Source organism: Trematomus bernacchii, unplaced genomic scaffold (genome assembly GCF_902827165.1).
Source record: "Trematomus bernacchii unplaced genomic scaffold, fTreBer1.1, whole genome shotgun sequence".
Taxonomy (NCBI): domain Eukaryota; kingdom Metazoa; phylum Chordata; class Actinopteri; order Perciformes; family Nototheniidae; genus Trematomus; species Trematomus bernacchii.
In genome coordinates this window covers 4183074-4207473 of record NW_022987513.1, presented here as the reverse complement: position 1 = coordinate 4207473, position 24400 = coordinate 4183074, and the positions used below count along the sequence as shown (strand labels likewise).

Here is a 24400-nt window from a genome sequence, read left to right as displayed (position 1 = left end):
GCATTTGTTCGATGAATGGCTTCTTCTTGGATCTATGAATCGTCTTTATTTGGTGCTGTTTATTTACTACATTTAGTTTCAAGCTTTGGTCTTGGTGTGTTTAATGAGATTAGACAAGACTTACAAATATGTAGGATATGAGGCTTCCCTATTAGCTTCAAGATTATCCAGAAATAATGTGGAATGAGCTGGAAAGACATCTTCCATAGTGACATCACTATGTAACACTCACGCTTCTATTGGCTAGCTCTCCAACACATTGTACGTGATAGGCTAAGGGGCGGGACATCTGTTAGCGGTTGACCAATCACATCAGAGCCGGCCAGCTAACCAATCAGAGCAGACTGGGCTCTGGTTTCAGACAGAGGGTGAAAGGAGGTGCTGCAGCACAGGCAGTATGAGAAAAATAAAGAGCTTTTTGAACATTAAAGCATGGAGACATGTCACAGTAGAGGCACAAATACAATTGTGAACCTGAAAATGAGCATACTAGTGCCCGTTTAAAGGGAAACGTTAACCCAAAAATCAAAAATATTTGTTCATCTTACTTCTATTTTGCCGGAAGTTCTGAAAATATTGGCCATTTATGTCTGTCTTCTCTGGGGTATTACGAAACTACACGTCATTCGGCTTACGTGATTATCTCAGAGCATAAAACGATACTTTTGTTGTATTTTTGCACTTGGATCCATTTCCATTATATTGGACAGATGACAGAGAACTCTATAGCTGATACTGTATATCCAACACTCGACAACAAACAGCAAAACAAACTGAGATTGATAAATAGCACTTACACTGCATATTAGGTTTTGGGGAAGTCACTTTAATACATTTAGTGTGACATTAGGGGAGGCTGTGGCTCAGTGGGGTAGTGCGCTGATCTTCGGATAAGGGGTGAGCTTGAGTCCCACTGCAGTCAGCATGTCGTTGTGTCCCTGGGCAAGTCACTTCACCCCAAACTGCTCCTGTGGGGATTGCCAACAGCACTGCATGTACGTACGTCGCTTTGGATAAAGTGTCTAACACGTGACATGTCATGTGATGTAATTAGCATATTCTGGCATATTGATTCCGCTTTTATCGAATAGACACTGATGCTGAACTGTGGAATATACTTTCAGTTATCAGCTGAACATACAGTATGTGTTTACGTAAAGCTTCCTCTCAATCCCTCCATCTTTCTCTCAGCTTGTGTTGTGATCTCCCTAGCTCTTGTTGTCATGGGGATAGAGAGAAAGGATGAGGTAATGCGTAATATACTAGATTGACTGATTAAAAAAAAAGGTGTCAAACACAGTTTGAACATTCACCTTCTTGTGAGTAAAAGCCTGTCACCACACCACAACACTTGCATTTGCTTTACACTATAGTGTGATCAGAAACAGATGAAATGAAATGAGGGCGAGAAAAGGAAACGGGGAGAAGTGTTGATTAGAAAGGGGGGGGGCATGGAGAAATGGGAAAAGAGAAAGAAGGAGGTGAAAGTGTGAAGAAAAAGGTGAGAGAAAGAGAATAACACAATATGTTCAGAGGACATAACAAAAACATGGTATTTGATGAAAGCCAACATTAAGTCACTGATCTCTGAAGCAGGATGAGAAAAAGGAAATTGACTTGAATTTTGGGGTTACTGGCAAATTAAGAGGGAAATTAACTGTTGGTCTGATGAAAATAAACGTCTGGGGGAAAGGGCCAATATTTCAGATGTTGCTGTGTAGCCAGGATAACAAATATCCAGAGGTATTATTGCGTACAGTACAAATAACTACTTCAGATGCGAGAATATAGTTGAGAGATGCATCTACCTACGGATTGTTTCACAAAAAGTGATAATACACACGGTTAACAGTTTATTTTTCAGTTAAGTAGCTTAATCAGCCTCAGACTTTAGCAAGGGTTTCCGAGATAGCATTCAGGCTCTCCACATGAATTGTTTGTCTGCACACAACTAAAACCCACTCAAAACACGATAGGTCAATACTACTCGGAGTACAAACAGAAAGCAGATACCAACATCTTGTCCATTGCCTAGAAATATTTGCATTTATGTGCAGCACATATCTGTTAAGAGATTTACGCCTGGGCTGGGTTATACTCCTAAATGGACACAAAATAGTTATGTAGTATCTGCTTGGATTAAAGGTTCTACACATGTGCAGTATATCGCTACGCCGGACACATCACACACTGAGGATGACATTTAAACCACATGGACCCAGGCTAGTGGCAGAAGCTAAAAGTACTACTTCCGTTAACTAGTAACTGCTACTGCTTTGGGGTTTAGTAACATTTATTGATATCCCAAAGGAGGAAAGAATGATCACATTACCACACACATAATGCTATAACCAAGAGATATACTCTTACAAGATTCATGCAGATAAATGCTGCAGACACTCTAGTGATGATGCTTGTACTGTAGCAATGAAGGCAGTGGTCTTGATATAAATGGCGCAGCAGCTGCTCTGCACATAAACATTCATTAGCATGCACTGGGAATAAAGTGTTACACAATGAAGTGATGGAGATAATAATAGGTTTGTGCCAGATGGTGACTTTATAGACAAGCTGCAGCGCTGTCATACTGGTAATGCCAGCTGCTGCAGCTGCTTTAGGACAGTAGTGTTTACACACACCACTGATCTGAGTGACAGGTTGTGAAGGTGCTACAAGTGTAGCTTTGATTGTAGACAACAGGTTGGATCTGTTGTGCTTTTCCAGGTTACATTGTACAGTAAAGGCCTGGAAGCATTCCCTAACTGTATGAAGTTGTCACCTGACCTTTTACAAATAGTTTGACATTTTAAGACATACATATTTGCTTTATAGCTGAGACTAAGATGAGAAAATAGTGAAATGATGTGTGTAAAATGTCTGTAACGGTAATTATAATGCTACAGCCACACGCTGGTTAGCTTAGCTTAGCGGACCAGATTGTAAACAGTGGGGAAACAGCTAACTTGGCTCTGTCCAAAGTCCACCTGCCAGCAGCTTTAAAGCTAACTTATTAAGATGGTACATTTTGTTTGTAAAACCCTGTTCTTTCTTGGAGTCCCTGCAATCTCACAGTGACGACAAAACTACAGGAAGTTGCTTCACCTAGCCAAGAATTTGTCAGGCACATAAAACCGCAATATATCACTTTTGCACTTCATACAAATGAAACAAACAAGATACAATTATATTAAGTGAGATTAAGAGATGCTGCCAAGGGTAATTCTTCTTGTGGACAAAGCCATTTCCCCCTGCTTTCTGATTTTTAGCTAAGCTAAGCTAATTGAATATTGATGCTGGCTGGTAGCTGTATATATTAACCATACATACATGAGTAGTTTTAATCCTTTCTTCAAACTTGTTGTCTCAAGGCATTAAAGTTGCAATGTGTAAGATTTTGACCCCAACATATATTCAGAGACTTAATGGCTCTGCTTTTTGACTCCTAAACTAGTTAGCTAGTTTTATAAGAAGGTGGAAGTAATTTTCTCTTTCCTGCCACTTTGGTTTCTATCCAAAAAACAAATGAACACGTACCATCCAGCCCCTCATTAGATGAACACTCACAAAGACAGCTTAACTATAGGACAATTGCAAAGGTGAAAATGATAAAATAGCAATGTTCATTTGATCGGCTCTCAGATTTTCGGCAGTTTGCTAATTTGACATATTCTTGCAATGCTGTTAGTTAGTAGCTTGATTATTTTGTAGCCTATTACACATTGAATATACATAAAGTATAAACATTGAGAAATTAACCTTTTTATTGTTTGCATTATATTTTTTATTACATTCATGTCATTGAACAACAGCAGCTTCTGCTACCAATACTTGGTCTATGAAGTTATTTTTGTTTGTGTTGTGATTCCAGAAAAAACAGACTTCCACAGTTGTTTCCACCATACTGGTGTCATACAGTATATTGTAGAATAAAGTCCAGATGGTCAGTGACACAAACAGCAAATACTGAAGACAGAAATACCTGCGTGTTTGAAAAAGACTTTGGCTCTCTACAGTTTCGTATTGTATACTTTCTGACTCAGACTTATTTTTACGTGTAGACGTACCTCTCCCTGGTTCTGTGATACTTATTTTCCCTCATGTAGCATCAATAAAGTGTTATCTTGTCTTGTCTGATCTCATATACTTCTACACAGCTGGCTACGCAACACACTCTCTAATGGAGTGGTAAAAAAAACAGGATGACCTCTGGGCTTTCTTTCTCGCCATTTTGTTCAACAGCTTTTATTAAAACAAGGACGAATAACTATTATATACATTTAAATACAAACAGCACGTTCCGCCTGCCGTCAGAGATGAATTGCTCTGTTTACTGCTTCGGGTATTTTATCTCTGTTTCACGCTGCTATGAATTTGAATCTTGGCTCGAGTATCATTCACGCTCTCCTCTATGCCCCTACAACCCAGTCTCCATGACAACGAGCATCTCAAGCATAAGGCCAGGAAGAGGTATGATATGTGAGCCGCCTGTTAATTCACACACTCCCTTCTGAACACTCTCCCCCTCTCTCTTTCACTCACATCCGCACAAAACACACGCAGTCAGAGTCAGGGGCAGGGATTCTGCTCTCTAGTTATTTTTCAAGGACATGTGACTATCTTGTTGAAACTCTAATCTCTCCTCACACCGCGGCTTTATGCCAAACTGCTCTCACTGCTTATCCCTCACAATTCTTCTGCTACTTCCTTGAGAAAATACTCCTTATTTCTTCTAACATAGCTATTCTCATTTTATTTTTTCCAAACTCTGGAATATAAAAAAAATGCATTAATGCAATTGGTGTACTTTACATATACAGCATATTTAGTTGGTTACATGTAAGTACCATTTGCAAATGCATAAGCAGGTCTATTTTGTGGCTGTTTTCGTTCTTCATTCATTTTTACTCTCTCCACAAAAATATGGCAAACACAAGTTATTGTTTATGCTAAATGCTCAACATGAAGAAAATGTAAATGAACACATAGTATGAATTACAATTGGTCCAAATTCTCTGTTATTTCCCCCACACTCTCTCAGGTTAGTCACGCTTTCTGTTGCTCTTTTGCCTTCTCTCCATCTTTTCCTGGGTATTGTTTACGTACCTCTGGACGGTCTCCTCTGCTTAGTTTGCATGGTCAAAGTGCCCACAACTGCGCCCATGTTGTCGCCGTGGAAACCAGCCTGGTCAAACAACCCACAGAGTGATAATCCTCGATTTGTTTCACGGTTTGTGTCAGCCTGTTGTTTTCCGGTCTGGCTCCACCGCTCTGAATCTAAAAGAGGCTTTGGCCCTGTTGATTCCTCTCTCTGCTTTCAGATCTGACTCAGAGGGACGGATCTCTCCTTTCAGCTGATTCTCTTGGATTTCTGATTTCTCCTTCCAAACACTCACGCGAGCTGCTCCCGCCTTTCTGCACCACTCCCTCCCTTCTGTGTCTGATTTTACTCATCTGTCAGCCTTTCCCCCCTATTTCTGGCTCCCTGCCTCCTCATGCCCTCATGTTGTTATGGAGCGCTGGAAACCGATGCAGTAATAACTCCACCGACTGACAAGTGAACGGTTGCAGGTGAAGGTTTTAAGCGACCTTGAGGTTATGAAAGGCGCTATATAAATTCAAGTCATTATTATTATTATTATTAAGGACATGCCTTTCAAGGTGATGGATCCTTGTTCTTCACAGGCATTGCATTTTAAATATGATGGGAATTAGTATCTGGTTTATTGCCAAGTACATTTTTACATATAAGGAAATGTTAGAGAAAGAAGGAGCAAATCATAAAAGAACTGAGATGTAAAATAGGAGAAAAATACAATAGAAATATATGAAATAATATAATACGAAAAAACACTATAAAAATATGTACAAGAAATATGAATATCAAATATAAAAAATACTATTAAAGGAAAATATACGATGAAACAATGTGTACTATAAAACAAGATATATAAATATAGAATAGGAGAAATATATAATAATACTATAGAATAAATACTTAAAAAATATGAACATATACAGTAATAAAGGGAAAATACAATCAAATAATACAAATATAATATCATAATTTTTTTAAATAGAGGAAAATACAATATTACAATTAAAAACTAAAAAATATGTAACATATCTGTGATGAAAATGTAAGCAATGTGCTATCCATCTATTATAATTGTTTTCTTCTTATTCATGACTTATATCTCTCTTTATTTGCATATAAATGCACTTACAGACGAACACAACTGGATGGCTTATGATCACATTAGTCTAATCATACTGTGAGAAAGTGCTCTGCTCTGTGATGCACGGCACGAACCATAATGAGCATGTAGATACTGTATATGTTAGCTGTGACGCTTTCCACTTGTGTGTGTGTGTGTTAATTCACTAATGTAACATCGCTGGACTTCCTCTCCTTAATTTGAATGCAGGGAGTTTGTATTTTCTTTTTACTTCAGTATAAACAAGAACATTAGAGTGTTAAATGTTGTCAATTAATATTCATGAAGCGGATTCAATCTAAGAAGATGAGACTGTGTGCATTGGGGGAAGGAAAGCAGTGGGAGTGAGTAATGTTCAGTTCCCAAGTGCTGAGCATTACAATCAAACAGGGTAAGTACGTTTTGAATATGCTGTAAGTGCTTTTGCTACTTAAACAATATTATTCAATTTGGTAAAGGCAGCTAGAGTTGAAATATGTCTTAGAAAGGATATGATGTTTAAGAGTTTGATGTTATTTGACAACGGAATTCAGATGAAGATTCACAATTATAAGAAGATTAAACATTAAGTCTTATGTCTTAAATGTATCTTATATGTTCTCTTAATTCTATGTTAAGGGGAAAAAAGAAATCCATTCTAGGTGCACCAACTTTTTTTATCCTTCATTTCTTAAACACGTGAACGTGAAGATGAATCCCACTTGATTTAAAATGATAGGTGTGACGCAATTTTTTTATTATTAGCAAAGATAACATTGCCTAAAATACAAGTTAAGAAGAAGAAGAAAAAATAGAAGAAAAAGGAGAAGTTCAGTAAAATTGCGGTACTGTTAAAAAAGCTTCTATTTATGTCCAACCTTGAAATGCCCCACCTCTATAATTTATGGCTCCATTGATTCCCGTAACCCTAACCCAACAATCCACCTGAAACACATTTGGAAGCAGGACATAGGTCTGCCAAAACCAGTGGAACCATATCCTCAACGCACTGTAGTCCACTATTCTTCTACGTATCGCGAGGCATGGTGTACTGAAGTGCAAGGCTCTATTCAGGGTACATTACTGTGTTTAAAAGTGTTTGCTAACTACGTCACATGTTGTGTTCCTGTCCAAACCAAGTGAAACTGCTTTCCTTTGTCAAATATTTACACAATTGGGAAATGTTTTGGTCTGAACGGTCCTAAATGGACTCCCACAATTTGCAGCATCAACTTTTCTACGTTTCTAAAGTCTTTTTAACTCTTTAAGCTAGACGTCTCATAGTATTTAAATGGAAGCATATCAAACTGAAAACAAATTGATTTTCACTTACAGATGCCAATATATTCCTTGATAAAACCTGGAAGCCCTTCAGTGATTGTTTGAACAAGGCTCACATCCATCCAGGCCTTGTCTGTCAAGTCAGATACCAGGGATTTAAGATAATCCACTGTTAAACGTTTATACAGGTGCACAATCCATATCAAGATTTGAGAAATAAACTAATATCACGCAATATCATCCTCCAAGGGTTTTGAGTCTTAATTGAGATCGATGGACCATTGGTATTTCCTAAGTCAATGAATTACTCTACAAGAGATAATAATCTTAATGTTTATTTCCCCCAAGTTTAAAACTTGTATTTCCTTCATTGGACACATCATTTGTGGACTGTTCCCAAGAGAAAAGCAAAAAAAGCAAAATATGGACAAATCCAGAAGACAATGTGAAATAACAAAATAAGAACGAATAGTGGAAACAAAAACCAGAAGGCTTCTTATATATTTTTCCTGCATGGAGTCCATTGCTCTGGTGTGTAGAGTATAACGTACTTAACCCTTCTATTGTCTTAGTTCCCCCCCCCCTTACTTTGGTGTTCGTGGTCAAATTTGACCGGTCCTGTTTTAACTGCTATTACATTAACACAAAAACCCTTAATCATCACCAAATTTCATTTAACACCCTTTCAAACTGTAAATATTGTATCAGACTACTGGTATACATGAAAAACTGCAGTAAATATACAAAGAATAGACACTGAACATGTATTGGGTGTGCCAGGTGTGATCCATGTGGGGGGGGATGGGCACATAAGAGCGGGAAATATGTCAAATTGTTCTGTGTGTGTTTGTGAGTGCCAGGTGTGATTCACATGGGGGGATGGGCACATAAGGGCTCGGGACACATCTAGAGTATGTGTGTGTGTGTGTGTGTGGGTGGGTGTGTGGGTGGGTGGGTGTTTGTGTGTGTGTTTTATCTGATCCGGATGGTTACTAATTCCTTTTCTTTATGGCGGTCATTTTTGACCGGGAACCATGGGTGTTACAAAGTTGACTAAATCATCCAAAATTCAATGAAAGTGGTGATCAGCAATTGTATATGTTCAAATGTCTACTGTGAAGGATATCATAAAGCCTTAATGCAATCGAATGTAAAACAAAAAAGTTATGATTGATGAAAGTAGTAAATCGGTCAGATTTGACCCGAAGACAACAGGTAATTCACTTCAGAAACTCACTTCAGAAACACTTTTTGTTATATTCCATGGAATGCTCTTAACATCCCGATAGCAATGAATACATTAAATGCTTTGACAATAAATGCATACATTTTTTTTGTGTGCGCTTCAGAAGAAAAGGTTTTGAAAGGTCAATGGCCTGCTACGTGTTCGAAGGCTTTGCAGGTTTCTTGTTTCTTAACGATGGCATTCAGGAGGGCAACAGGAGGGTTTTAAAGGTGGGGTAGGTAATTCACTTCAGAAACCCTTTTTGTTATATTCCATGGAATGCTCTTAACATCCCGATAGCAATGAATACATTAAAAAATGTCATCTGTGGAAGCCGTGGCGCTGTAAAAAGCACGACCAATTATTTTAGCCCGGCTAAAATAATTGGATGGCCTACCTGCCTGTCAGCCTTCCATCTCGTGCACAAACTTATCTCGTGCCCTCATTGGTCATGTGTGCGTTCGTGTGTGTTGGAGGAGGGGCTCTGTAAGGAAGTCTGAAGGAAGGGGCAGATTTTCTTCGGCTGCGTAGTTTAAAATTCTAGCGCACTCGAGCTGGTTTCTCCATTCTTACATACCCTACCTTTAAGCACAGAAAATGTAAATGTCTGTTTAAGTATTCCACTGGCTGCAGATTATAAATGTAAATGCTCTCTCTGTCTCACTCTTTCTTTGTGTGCGCTTCAGAAGAAAAGGTTTTGAAAGGTCAATGGCCTGCTACGTGTTGGAAGGCTTTGCAGGTTTCTTGTTTCTTAACAATGGCATTCCACCTCCTTTGTTAGAGCTGTTAGAATAGCAAACGCTGTGTGAAAGGAATACGATGGCATCAACACACACACAAAAAAACGTATCCACAATCTAAACTCTGTAGTTAAACAGGTTAATGGTGCTTAAAATATTGTGTGTGTAAGTGTATGTGTGTGTGAGGGCAGTATTGTGGTGCCAAAGTGGAGCTAAGGTAAGAACATGCACTGATTATTTAAACATAAAGTCCCGCATAATTCAATACATATATTGATCAATATACAAGGCTATAATGCTAGGCGTACTTCCTTTTCTTTTCTCCATTTAAATACCATAACCATAAAATAAAAAAGTTTCTCTGCATTTTCCTATTAAATATGTATTACTTTTACCTCCCGGAAAAATGGCCGCATAAGTCATCTGATAATGGAAGCATTAACACAAACTACAACTGATACCACAGATGTTTTTAACAATCTTTCACCTGATCACATTTAAAGTAAGAGTGAGCCTCCTGACACACAAACACTTGCAGAAGGAGAACTAAAGATTCCGAAAAGTTACCAGTTGTATTCCCCATGACAGATGTTTGCATGTGGATCTGCCTTTCTAGACTGTAACACCCCCAACATGACACGGCACTGCAGTCTGACCTCATAATCTGCTCATTATCCTGTAAGCAGTTCATCATCCACACAAGTCAGTGCGCCAACAGGGAGGAAACCGTGCTAAAGGCCCTGAAGAAAAGGCTTTATTCAGATTCATCAAGGGATTTTCCCTTTATCCTTTGCCGACTGATATCCCTTATAATAAATAATGACATTTTAAGCATTCACAGAGTTAATTTTAACATTCTGGTGAATGTATAAGTTCTAACTTATGGTACGAAATGTTTGTATTTAAGTTAAAAATACACAATTCAGACACCTGGTGATAATTCTTAAAGAGGCCCTATTATGCTTATTGGGTTTTCACTTTCCTATAGTGTGTTATATAGATTGTTGTGCATGTAAATGGTCTTCAACTGTTTACTACCGTAGCATAGTGACATCACTAAGGCCCCGGCCCCACTGGAACGAAAACGGGTTGTATCCGCATATTTCTCTTGCGTATAGCCCTTTTTGCTACACGACGCCGTAACGGAACGATAGAAACTGACCCCGCAAACGACAACGGGTCCAAAGGTGGATAGATCTGGGAACGGAGCGCTCTGGGGGGTCCAACGGCTCCGTGTGGTAGCCGCTATACGGTCATTTTCTGATAATGACGACGCAATAGCCCCGCCTCTCCCCACCTCTGCTGCTCACCCCCGCAAAAGTACACTGCACACTGAATTCAGATTATTTATCTTTATCTCGATATGGACATAAACGCGAGTGAAGTCTAATCTGACAGGACGGAGACACGCAGCTCCTCCCGCTGTGATGCAGCGGGAGCAAAACACACACTTCAAGTCAGATCATCACCCTTAGCTATTTTAATTACCTCTCAAACTACCTAAACTAGTTATAAATATGTTTATTTTTACTGTCGGGTCACTCATTACTGGATCAGCTGCTGTATGAGACAGACACTGACGCTGTCAGAAGAGAGTAAAAAGAGAGGACAGGCTCCGTGTATTTTATTATTATATATCATTATATAGAGTCGTTATTCATTTGTTTTAAAGCTCAATAAATGACAAAGAAGACCTTTGACCAGCACTTTTATAATTTTGTCCGGAAGATTTAAACTTTAACACACGTTGACCGGCGAAAAACTCTGCCCGGTTCCCTCGGCCCCCACGCGGAGAATAAACAGAAGTGCAGCCATGACAACCATTCTTCTTCGTTGCTTTTGTGGAGGAAGTTGCTGCTTTTGTGGAGGAACTCACAGCGCCACGTACAGGCTCGGCATATGTACTGCAGCTTTTCCAGCGGTTGGATCTAAACGGAGCTGTCTTGTGTGGGCAGACACTATCCAGTTTATATTGCGTGTGGACGGAAGCTTTTTGGCGATTGCGTTTGCGTTAATCCTATGCGTTTTGCCGTATGCGTTCCCGTGGGGCCGGGGCCTGAGTAACATTCATCTATTGGGTAGTGCTTCAACACATTGGACGTGATAGTCTAAGGAAAACTGCAGTCATTAAACCGCTCTTAAAAAAGAATAATCTAGATGCTTCAGTAATGAACAATTACAGGCCAATATCAAACCTGCCATTTCTAGGTAAAATCATTGAAAAAGTTGTATTTCAACAGTTGAGTAACTTCTTGCATTTAAATAACTGTTTGGATGTGTTCCAGTCAGGATTTCGTCCAAACCACAGCACTGAGACTGCTCTTGTAAAGGTCTTCAATGACATCCACTTAAACACAGAACTTCAGTGTTAGTATTATTAGATCTCAGTGCTGCGTTTGATACTGTTGACCACAACATATTACTAGACCGACTAGAAAACTGGGTGGGACTTTCGGAAACAGTTCTAAATTGGTTTGAGTCCTACTTAAAGGACAGAAAAAACTTTGTTTCTATAGGTAAATACACATCTGAGTTGACAAATATGACATGTGGGGTACCTCAAGGCTCCATCTTGGGGCCTCTTCTCTTTAACATCTACATGCTACCACTGTCTCAGATAATGAAAAACAACAAAATAAGTTACCATAGCTATGCGGATGACACACAAATTTACGTAACAATTTCACCAGGAGACTATGCTCCAATTCAAACACTGAGTAAGTGCATTGAACAAATCAATGACTGGATGTGTCAGAACTTTCTCCAATTAAACAAAGATAAAACTGAGGTAATGGTTTTTGGAGCCAAGGCAGAACGTATAAAAGTTAGCGCTGAGCTTCAGTCTGCAATGTTCAAAACAACAGATAAAGCCAGAAATCTAGGTGTAGTCATGGACTCTGACCTGAGTTTCAACAGTCACATTAAAACAGTTACTAAATCAGCCTACTATCACCTAAAGAATATATCCAGGATTAAAAGACTAATGTCACAGCAGGATTTGGAAAAACTTGTCCATGCTTTTATCTTCAGTAGACTGGACTACTGTAATGGTGTCTTTACAGGTCTCACTAAAAAATCTATTAGAAAGCTGCAGCTAATTCAGAACGCCGCTGCTCGAGTCCTCACTGACACTAAGAAAGTGGATCACATCACTCCTGTTCTGAAGTCCTTACACTGGCTTCCTGTGTGTCAAAGAATAGATTTCAAAAATATTGTTGCTGGTTTATAAAGCTTTGAATGGTTTAGGCCCAAAATACATGTCTGACCTCCTGCTAAATTATGAACCATCCAGAACTCTCAGGTCTTCAGGGACTGGTCAGCTTTCTGTCCCCAGAGTCAGAACTAAACATGGTAAAGCAGCGTTCAGTTATTATGCTCCAAATATCTGGAACAAACTCCCAGAAACCTGCAGGTCCGCTGCAACTCTTACTACTTTTAAATCCAGGCTGAAGACTTTTCTGTTTGCCGCTGCTTTTAATTGAACTATTCATATCTTAAACTGCACTGTAACTTTTATCCATGTATTTTTTTCTTTTAATGTTTATTTTATTATCTTTTATTTTTAATGACTGATTTTAAATGCCATTTTCTTAATGTCTTCCATTTTTGTAAAGCACTTTGAATGGCCTTGTGTTGAAAGGTGCTATATAAATAAACTTGCCTTGCCTTGCCTTGCCTAAGGGACAGGACATCTCTAAGCGGTTGACCAATCACAACAGAGCCGGCCAGCTAACCAATCAGAGCAGACTCTGGCTCAGGGCTCTGGTTTCAGACAGAGGGTGAAAAGAGGTGCTGCAGCACAGGCAGTATGAGAAAAATAAAGAGCTTTTTGAACATTAAAGCATGGAGACACGTCACAGTAGAGACACAAACTACAAATATGAACCTGAAGCAGAATAAGGCCCCTTTAATATAAAAAAGTAATGGCATACAGCATAATGCATTAAGGCTCTCAGGTATTCTGTATAGCTTTCAAATATGTATTCTTCTGTAGAAGCACATTTCTCATTTATTTGATCTCTGAGTCAGCACATACTGTATGTAGGGATACTTTACTCATCCCTTCTGTGCATCCAGCATCTATTTATAATCAAGGATACATTAATTTACTCATTTATAAACCCCTACACTTTAATAGCTCACGTGTTTCAGCAAGATTTCTGCTCATGTAAAAAACTTCCTGCACGTTCAAAACATATCCCACGTATCCTTGTTAAGAGAAGTCATAATATATTGAGAATTAAAGAGAATAACAGTCTATTTCATTCAACCAGCTTTCTTAATTAATAATTAGGTAATAAGAAAAGTAACCAGAGATCATTTGGTTATTTGAAATGTGTATGGTAAGAAGTAAGCATTTCTTTTTGAAAATCGTAGAAAATCTAATATATAATCATTAAAATACATAAAAACATTTACTTTTATGTATTTCTCATAAAAGAGAATATCAATTAAATATTACAAAAGTGGGGAGATTGTTGTCCTTTTACTTTCTACACTTTTCAAACCATTGCCTCTATTCAACAACATGCTTTCTGATTGTATATGTGTGATGAAATTGATGGGTCACAACTTCTCTGTTAAATGTTAATGTTTGGAGAGGCCAGTAGAGAGCAGCTTTGGTACATTTTCTGTTACAGTATGTTGTGGTTTTACTCTTTTACCAACAGGTGGCAGCAGTGTGAAATATTTACTGACACTATCAGCAGCTTGGGTCACCATTGCAAGCTCATTTTGCTCTTGATTAAACACAATATGAGCAAAAATGTACAGTTACAACATAGGAGCATGTACTGTAGCAGAACCTGGAGTATCCTACTGCAACACTACACATCACACATCAATTTCAATACTGAGATAATTATTGCTGATCTATATGTAAATATCAGATATGGGGGCTGGAGAGAATGAACATGGAGAGCCAAAAACACAGAGGAGGATTGAGATAAAAATACATCTCAAAGAAGACGGTTACATAAAAGTGTGTAGTGAGGTGATGTTAAAAATTAAAAGCCAAGACACACACTGTCAGCTCCAATCCACTGCTTCAGCAGCACCAGGAAAAGAACGAGACGAAAAGGAATAGAAAGAGTTTCCGGGGGGGAACGGATAAAAAATCTGTGACATTCTGCATTATTCTGCCATACACGTATGTTGTGGTCGTAGTAGAGACATGAGTACCGGGGCCGTATTTCTGAATCTGTCACCACAGTGGGGGCTGATGGGACTATTGCTGCAAGGTTGCGCACTTAGACACATGTGACTGGTAATAGCAAGGGACAGGTGCATCGGGGGGCCGGATGAGAGGTCCTGTTCCTGCTACACTCTTTCTGCTTTCTACAAGAGTATTAGGACCAGGCATAAGGGGGAAAAAAAGGGAAGAACTTGAAATGTTGATAATAAATTAAAAATTTGAGTCAGACTGTCCTTGACTAAAATCCTTCTTAGTCCTTCTAAGGTTTATTTGTAAATGTTTTTGTTGAATTATTAGAAAGATCATGCAAAAACACTACTTTAAATCTTGTGTTTACCAGAGAATTACTCTCTTTCTTGGATACGAGTCATCCATCATGACAAAAAGCATAAAAGCTGGCTAATAAGCTCAAGAAATCTTCACACCAAAACAACCAAATAGTTGACATGGCAGCTATAAGGGAGCAGCCCTAATGTGGAGAATAAGGTTAATAACTTTCAACTTATGGATATAATTCTAATGTTAACCTACTTTCTAGTGTGTAAACTGAAATGCAAAGCTATATGCAATAGTTGCATCGAGCAAAAGAAAAAAAGAAAGTCCTAAAGTGAACTGACTATAATCTTTACAACAATATTGATATCCAGTTTTCCAAGATTAGCCACAATAAGATAGTGGTCAATGTGTTTAATCTGTCCCTTAAAGGTTTATAGTACAGCTTTAAATGAGGTGCTATCAAGGGAAGAATAACAATTTCAGGGTGTTTAAGTAATCTTGAAGCCAGTATCAATTACCACTCAACTGGATTTAAGTACAATAATTAGCCTTTAATATTCAGTTATTGATTTTTGACTCATGAAAATGTGGCAAAGGTGGGTGTGAGGGGATTATATTTGATAGGTGAAGGTGATGGAAGCCAACAACATTACTGTGGGAATAGTAACCCAGGAGATATGTACACCTGGGAAATGGGTATAACCAACAACCTCACATTTGCAAAGTCCAATTAAACAGTGATGAATATTGTCATAGAAATAAATGATAATAATAATTATATGATACTTATGGCAAGTCCAAAAAACACCAATCATTCAATTTATTTCATTTGTCAAGCCATTATATATCGCTACAGGAACAAAAGGGAGACGGCGTGTCTGAACAATTGAACAACTGAACAATTGAAGCACAGAAATTGTACTGACTTGGAATTCTGTGAGTTTGCTATAGGTTTTTCACTATAATTGCAATTGTTTTTTTACATGAAATCTAATCCTGTAAAACTGCATTACAAGAACACGATTGTTGATCAATGTAATTTAACCAAGCCTTTTCGGAAAATATCTAATGTTAACCGACCAGACTGTGGTACTTGGGAACAAAAGCACTTAATGGGCAATTGATAAGGTCCAAGAATACTTTGTCAGGGACATTTTCCAAATGGAAAAGCATCACTCATCCTGAACAACTGTGACTGTGTACAACTCTTAAATCTATTAGCATCGACCTTATACTGTACTCCATCAACAGCACGCTTTACTGGAACTCTTCTATTAAGAGGGGAACATGACACTGGGTAACCATCTAATTCCAATATTAATCTACTTCTTTTAACGTCAGCAGCATTGAGATCAGTTCTTGCTCTCAGCCCGCCAAGGGGATTTATTTTTTGTTCTCACTATCATCACTGTGACTAGAAATCTCCTCTAAATTCTCCACTTCTTTCTTTAAACCAATCTACTTCCATCTTTCCCTTTCATCATAGAGGAAAAACAAAGCAAAACAGATGTCATATATAATCTGTCCCTGATAAGAGAATTGGGGGAAGAGTACTAACCCTAACCCTACTACGTGGACGGGGGCAGCATTCAACATCGCACTAATACAAAGCTTAGTTTTGTCAAACACTTCACATACTGTATGTTCAATACAGGTGTCAGGGGAATAATCGCGATGCTAGTTGCTAAAAGCCTCATGAATCGCTAACTATTAAGTATTCTGGCAAAAGGTGCTGTGAACACTGAAGAGCAAGCCAGACAGATTATCAGTAACATCTTATCGTTACTGCAAGATCGCCAACTAAATACTTACAAGCTTCTCATTCGCTATCAATTCCCTTGATAATATAGTGAGGTTAAAATAATATTAACAAAACCGTAGGTGGCTGCTTCCATTTTAAACATTTTCAGTATTGATTTAAGCACCGAAACAGCTCTGATTAAAAAGTGTCAAACAAAATAACCTACTGATTTCATCAAACCATTATTCTATTAATAATCTGTTTAATTAAAATGCTTTTTTTTTTTTTGGGAATAACTCAAAAGCTCTCCAAACTTAGATTAATTTGCAAATATTTGCTGTTTTACAGATTATGACAAAACTATTTCTTATGGAAAAACTATGTGAAACAAGGGTATTAAGGTGCAGTATAAGAAATACATTATACACTAGAGAAAGAAAATAAAGGGTCATTCTGCGTGAGGCCCAAGGCATGTCAACACCCAGTCTGAACTCTGACACTTAAGCTTGCCATGTTTAAAGGTCTAAAACTGAATCTACATGCTGCTGAATTTGTGAGTACAGAATTGTAAAGGTGAGCGGGCAGAGTTAACGGTTCATATCACTATATGTATAAGCGTGTAAAGGCAAATGTGTTTAACAAAGCGAGAAAGGGGATAAGGGTCTTACATTTTTCAGGCTACCTGACATGATCGCGTGTGTGTGAAACGGATTATGCATTTGTGTGCCTATTTTCACGTGTGCCTTCTTCCATGTGCATATGATAGATATGCAAAGCAGAGGTTATGTTGTGAGACATGATAATGAGGGAATTGTGCAGAGAAACTCAACCACAACCACAGGAAAAACTGAAAACTAAAGACCAGTGTAGTGCTTTAAGCATTGTAAGATCATTTCTTTACATTTTGTTGTATTAATGTCTTATCTTGCTCAAAGATTATGTATTGTTTTCCATGTTACATACCAATGCCATCCATCATTTTTACATGAGGGTTTTGCAAACATTACCCAGTAAATGCAGATCTTGAACTGCATTCTCATGTCGATCGGTAAAACGGCTCTGCGCTGACGTTGCCGTTTCTATGGAGCGTTCCAGTTCAAACTATTTCATTTTTTACCTTGTTATCGCTTCGACAACTAATCAGAGGACAGTTGTATGTAGTTATGCAAGCTAGCAGGGGGAGGTAACCCTAGACAAACTAAACTTAACTGACCGTTTCTACCAGATGGCTCTGCGCCCGACCTCATGGTTAGAGAGAAAATCGCGCATCATAGGAACATAGCTTTAGTCCTTTTTCGGTTGAGAATATAATCAAAATGTATTTCATACCAATGTGATTATTGAGGATCCCTCAAACTGGATCCTCACCAATATCCAGCAGGGGACGACCAGACTGGTTGCAAAAAGAAGACCAATTGTATAGAAGTCTATGAGAAAATTAACTTACTTATCAATTTATTTTATTCCTCAGTAAAGATTTTAAAAACAAAAGTTTGGTCGTAAAGTTTCAAAAATCTTCTTAAATACAGCATGGTGTTCATTTGAATGTTAGTGCTGTAAGTGTGAAGAAGGGGATTATCATTCAGTAAATGACGGTCCCATTTAGAGTTTAATATCCAGAAAACATTGAGATTTTGTTTAAATATAAATTAGTCATCTGTTTGCTATTTCATTTTATAGTTATTGAAAATTCATTTCTAGAATTATACACCACATGGATATCTTTTCATTTATGCTATAGTTTAAAAAAAATATATATTTATGGACACAATAACTGGAACATATGTGGTGCAATCTGTTTGTGAGCCCACCTGAAAAAAAGCTAGTTGATAACACAATGAGTAGTTGATATTATATAATTTACACCTCGTAACACACAGATAACACCTTGTGGAGATAAATAAGAAAAAAAAACGTCTATAATTGATCTCGTATTAAAACAATATGTAAACAAATCCCACTGTATGTTATGATGATAAAATAATATCCAATCCCACTGAGAGTTGAATTCAAATTTTAGACATTTGTTTGAGTAAGTATTTGGTCTAGAGACTCATGCAGCAATCTTTCAACCTTAAGTTACAGAAGGTCAGTGTGCACCTCAGTGGGCATAACAAACATTTTAGGAGAAGCATGCAAACAAGCCCAGAGGCACAATGTCAGGGGACTACATGGTCAATTCAATTCACACTCCAATTCATCAGCTGTTCCCGCTTTGAGGATGCAGAGGGCAAGATAACACGCATCTTGGAATTTGTGTTCTTAAGTTGGAACTGTTTTTGGCATGGGGCAATAGGTTTCAAGCTCCGTCTTTTGCTCTTATGCCGCACTAAACACAGACCTGGGCTCCAAATCCCCACTCTTTTTATTACTTTACATTGTTAAACAGTCCAAGCTCCTTACAAAGTAGGTCGGGAATTGTTCAGATGTTAAAGACAGTAGTGCGCAGTCACTCAGTTTTTAGACACTACAGTGGCTCCATCACACGACCTACATTATCAACCCAAGCGGCCATAAGTAGGCTGGATTATTTATAGAATAGCACAGTAGCTGACAAAGCCACCTCTTTTAGAACGCACATTTTCAATCTCAACAGGTTTCTTTTACTTCTCATCAAAGGAGTACTTTTTCCAGTATAATGCAAAAACTTTACTTGTGTTTAAATCCGAAAAACCATACAAATATGAAAATACTTCAAATGTGTTTGAGTTTGGGCCAACTTGAGTATCTGTTTGGTTGGGATAAAGGTAAAACAGAGTAGTTTAAGTAGCATATGTATTAGATCTAGCTAGTTCTAGCTAATGATATGCCTGCTGCCCCTCCCTACACGCAGACTCAAACCTCATCTTATGCCCAAATTCCAGCTGAGAGGGTCTTCTCTACAGCTGGCCTGATTGTGAATCGCCTCCGCACCCGCCTCTCCCCTGACCATGTAGACATGCTCATATTCTTAAACAAGAATGAGTATTGCATAGCTGCATTCTGTGCATAGGCCCGGTTATAGGTTGTTGATCTCTATTGTAATATGGGTTACGTTACCCTAACCGGTTATGTTGTTCGTGTATGATCCCTCTTTCATTTAAAAACCAAGTTATGTTTTAAGCATGAAAGCTGTAGGCCTATAGCTGTCAACTGTTCAAACTGTGATCACCAGTTCAATACCTTTGACAAATTCGACTTGGTTTCTATACTTATTTGAACATGTATTTATTTATTTTTCCAAATTAATTAATTATTATTCTTTTTTGTAAAAAGAATTCCCATATATATATATTTTTTTATAGGATATGTACATTTCGGTTAACCGTTTTTTTGGGGGTCGAATATTCGAATATACATTTGCTTTCAAATTCCCATCCCTAATATGTATACACTTATGAAAGAAATTGTAGAAACTGCCAAAAAGATTCTGGTTATTAACTTGAGTTATTACAACTAGCTTGCTACTTGAGGAAAATCGAAAACAACAAAGACCATAATGGTAACAAGTTCTAAATATAATGCAATTTAAACAAAGTTATAATGCATTATAATCTGCTTAGTGCTGTATAATAAGATAAGCACTCATTAATATTAATAATGCTTGCCTCATCTTCCTCGCAGTATGCTTGAAAAAGAGTCATAGTAAGATACTGTAGTAAGACTCAAAAGATTGAAAATAAGCATTGAGACTCTTACGTTAATGGCCCACAGCGAGCGTATATAAAGTATAGTAGATAGAGTGTTATGATATATATTTAAAATTCAAACTGTCTAATATAACAGTTAGAGCAGGTCAGTGTGTAATGCACTCTGACTTGGTGACTCAGCGATTGTTATTTTGTTGTTCTGGCGAAAAGTAATTTTGGATTAGACGATGATGGAGGTGGTGAGGAGAGTGAGAGCCAGTGCTTTTAACACAAAGAGGAAGAAGAAGACAAGGTCGATAGTGCACCGCAACTGTTGCCCTAAGGGGTGTACACCATAGGCTAACCCAACAAACCTTTTTCTTATGCAAGTCAAATTATAGCAGTTTTTTTTAACGCATTTTTTGTGATGTAACATTAGTATAGTTTAATTCATAATGTCTTATTCCGGCAGTGGCTCAGTCAGTAGGGGCTTGGACTGTGAGCCGAAGGGTCGCCAGTTCAAGTCCCCGACCAGACCTAAATATGGAGTGTGGACTGCTACTTGGAGAGGTCCCAGTTCACCTCCTGGGCCCTGCCGTGGTGCCCTTGAGTAAGGCACCGGGCACCCCCCCACTCCCATTGCTCCCCGGGCGCTGTACAATAGCTGCCCACTTCTCCTAGTACTAGACTCCTGGTACTAGGATGGGTTAAAAGCAGAGGCCAAATGTCACTTTGTGTGCTGTGTGCTCTGCATGTGTGACCATTAAAGAGGGGTTTCATCCCTCCGATTCTAAAAGTTATAGCCTCAGTGTGTGCAGGGATTGGGGAATTGGGATCTGTTCAACCGAAGAGTGAATTATATTTCTAAGACTGTTTCATTTCAGCCCTAAAGGTGAACATATAGAGTAGTTCACCACGAGAAAAGAATACAGATACAAACAGAAACTAATCCTCCTTTTCTGTATGGTTCATCTGATCTTATGGTTCAATAGCAGCCATGAGCAAATAGAATGTTGCACCATTTCAGTTTCCAAAACTAAACAAAAGCCCAGTTACACACATCTTCTCTGACTGGCACCAAAAGCTCTTATTAACACATTTAATGAAGGATTTATGTTGCATTCTCACATCGAGCACAACTGCATCTCTGAACTAGAATGTCACTCAGAGAGAGCAGACCTAAACTAAAGCCGATGCTGCATTCACATGCTGCACGGATCTTTCCATTTCGTTGGAAGTTGGAAAAGCTGTTTTTCCTACTTTAATACGTTCATTAACTTTAAGTTTAAAAACAACCTGGACACTGTTGTGTCAAAGGCCAATTGAATGGCTACAGTATTTGCTTGTCAATGAAGAGGAAAGGAAACCTGAATACCGGAATATCAAAATCTTTGCCAACTCTACAAATATAAATCAATTGTGCGACGCTAATGGAAATTTTTTGGAAGAGAAATCAGGTACAGTGGAGGCTTGAATTGAAGGTTTTTCAAGCTATTGACACTAAAAAAGAACTACGCTAGGAGTAAAATTACTCAGTATGCAGAATGAGAAGAAACTCAATTTATGAAATACATGTGTTGGAGAACAATTTACAATATTTCCCTCTTAAATGAAGTGATGTATAAGTATAAAGTGGAAAACTGCACAGGTTCTTAATTTATTTATTTCCTAAGTACAGTGAGTACATGTTTTTTACACTACTGCAATTGGGTTAGTATCTGTTGGAGTTGACATCTTATGGATTTCATACACACCAGCAGAAGAGTATTTATTGAATGCTACGTGTAGGCTTACCATCTAAAAAAACACATTGTATCAATGCAAATACGCGCACAAAAAAGCAATAAACTTGCACATTTAGGTGAAAAATTAACAGTCACTGCATAAGTATAATAGTAAAAAAACGTCCATACCTTTGGTGAGGCCTCCTGAGACGAGTCTCTGCAGGGACTGGATCAGTTTGAGCACCCCCTGCCTGCAGCGGTTGGTGCACCCAGCCATCCCGAGGCTGAGGTGGAGAAGGGGGCGGACGGGGCAAAGAGGCTTCACCAGAGAACCACCTTTTCCTCCGATATATCTAAAAAAAAAGAAGGTTTGAGCTTGAAAGTGTCCCCACAGTGTCCTTTCAGTAGATATTGCTGTAGCTTGGGGAGCGATCCTAAATGCAAGAAGAATCTGCTTCAGTAGTTTCTGTGATGCGACATCCTCAGGTCCTTTGAGGGGATCCTTGTAGAGAAAAAAGTATGAAAGAAAGAAATAATTCAAATGCAAAATGAAGCTTGTAGTATAGCTTAAAAATGTGTATTCTCTTCCACGCAGTTACACCAGAGTACCTGTTAACTCAACTATATCACTCAGGTCAGTAAAAAACTCTTCCCATCAGCATAAGATAAAGAAGTACTGATGGGAAATTAAAATCCAGACCTGTATGTCAAACTATTGGGAAAGCAAAAATGTGTTCCACGCAACAAAATGAGGCAGAAGTTGAATTATTAAACGGATTCCGAAAGTAGAACGTGGGGAAAGTGGTGTGCCCTGAAAGTTATTTTCTTCCAATAAAAAGGTCTGACTCTTCTCTCCGTCCACTCTGATAGGTTTTTCTTCTCCTTTTGTCTTGTCTTCTGTCTGTGAGGTAGCAGTTTTTCCTCCAGTGTAGGTTTCTGTGTGAGGTTTCCCCTCGGAGCTGCAGTGGGAGCCCTGCGGCTGTGGTCTGTGGAGTTGCTTCGCTTCTGGTGCTCTCAGCAGATCTGTGCTGCAGAGAGAAGCCGCCACTGTACCCTCCCTCCCTCGTCTACGCTCCCGCCCTCCCTCCTTCTGAGTTGTGCCTCCTCACTCTCATTTTGGCGAAAGCTCTTTCTTCTTCCTTTTTAAGATGTAAAAAAAGCGGTTTATGGGTTGTGGATTAAGGCTAATGCACAGAATCCTGTGGGAAATATTTCGTTTTTTTAAGAACCATTACAACATCTGCTTTTCATTGTGATAAGTTAACACATGCTGTATTTAAAGATTTGCAGCATTTGACTATGTTCTTACAATATACAGGGATACATTGTCAGTTCTTGATATGTCTTGATTACACATTTAGGGCTTCTCTGTACATTTTTGGAGAAATAGTCATCTAGGGTAAAAAAAACGGCAGCTCTGACCCCTTTTTTTACTTTCCTCTAAGTATTGTCGACATTAAAGAACAACAACTTTGCTAGCACTTATGTTGCCCATTTCTTTATTTTCAAACAATTAATGTTCAGTGCTATAAGCAGATTATAAAACACTTTAAGTATGTTTGGTGTTATAGATAGTGCTACTGTGCCACAGTTGCAATATTAAAATGTCAGCACGTGAACAAAAATATATAATAATAATAAGTCATTATTTTTGCTATAATAAAAAGTAAAAAAAATGATTAGCAAAAGCAACAAGATGGCTCTTATAAAATAAATTCATAGTAATACTTTGGAAAAAAGGCGTACAAATGCTGCCTAAAACAATAATATGAATCACTATTATCATCACAATTATTATTACCTGCTATGGCATAACATAAGGGTACAATTATAAAAGAGAACACACATTTCCGTCACAGGGTGTGATCAGGCATACCCCTGAACTGTGAGCTATCATTGCTGAAACGGAACAAGAAAGGTCTGTGCCAAATTCTCATATTAATCGCGCGTAAACACAGAGTCTACTCCACCCCAAAGTTACTCTGACACAGGTTATGTAAGCCTGCAGTCTGCTGGTTTTGTTTTTCACTCCACTGAAGTGGGGAAATGCTTGAGGAGAGCATGACGCAGTGCTTCCTCCTTCTATTCCCCCCCCAGTCATCCTCTGCCTTGTCTATATTTAATGCTTATAAATTATAATTTTTTTCTCCTCACATTCACAGCCACCAATACATTTCAGAAGGTCACTGCCCTGCTCCATCCTTACTGTCACACATACATTAGAGGGGGGAAAAGGCAGCAAAGGGAAGATCTTAGCTTCCGTGACTCGAGGTGGTTTGTTCGCAAAGTCCTGTTTGGATCCCAGGAGAGGAGCACTTTACTCACAGAGAGGAGGAGTAAAAATAGCAACACAGCTATAGCCACTGTGTCGAAAAGAGAGTGGGATATTAATAATTACAGTTCAATCATAAATTGTG

General features: G+C 38.4%; 1 protein-coding gene across 2 annotated transcripts in view; it reads right to left on the bottom strand.

The window, feature by feature from the left end:
• Positions 1-22976, bottom strand: part of kcnip1b (Kv channel interacting protein 1 b) — a 30884-nt gene extending 7908 nt beyond the window's left edge. Inside the window, exon 1 of one of the 2 annotated variants that reach the window (XM_034152052.1) lies at positions 22173-22976. In XM_034152052.1, coding sequence (XP_034007943.1) covers positions 22173-22260 — 88 coding nt within the window. In that variant the 5' untranslated portion in view covers positions 22261-22976. Of the gene's footprint in view, positions 1-5103; positions 5461-22172 lie in introns of those variants that run through there. The other variant, XM_034152061.1, reaches the window with a different exon arrangement.
• Between the last annotated feature and the right edge of the window lie 1424 nt (positions 22977-24400).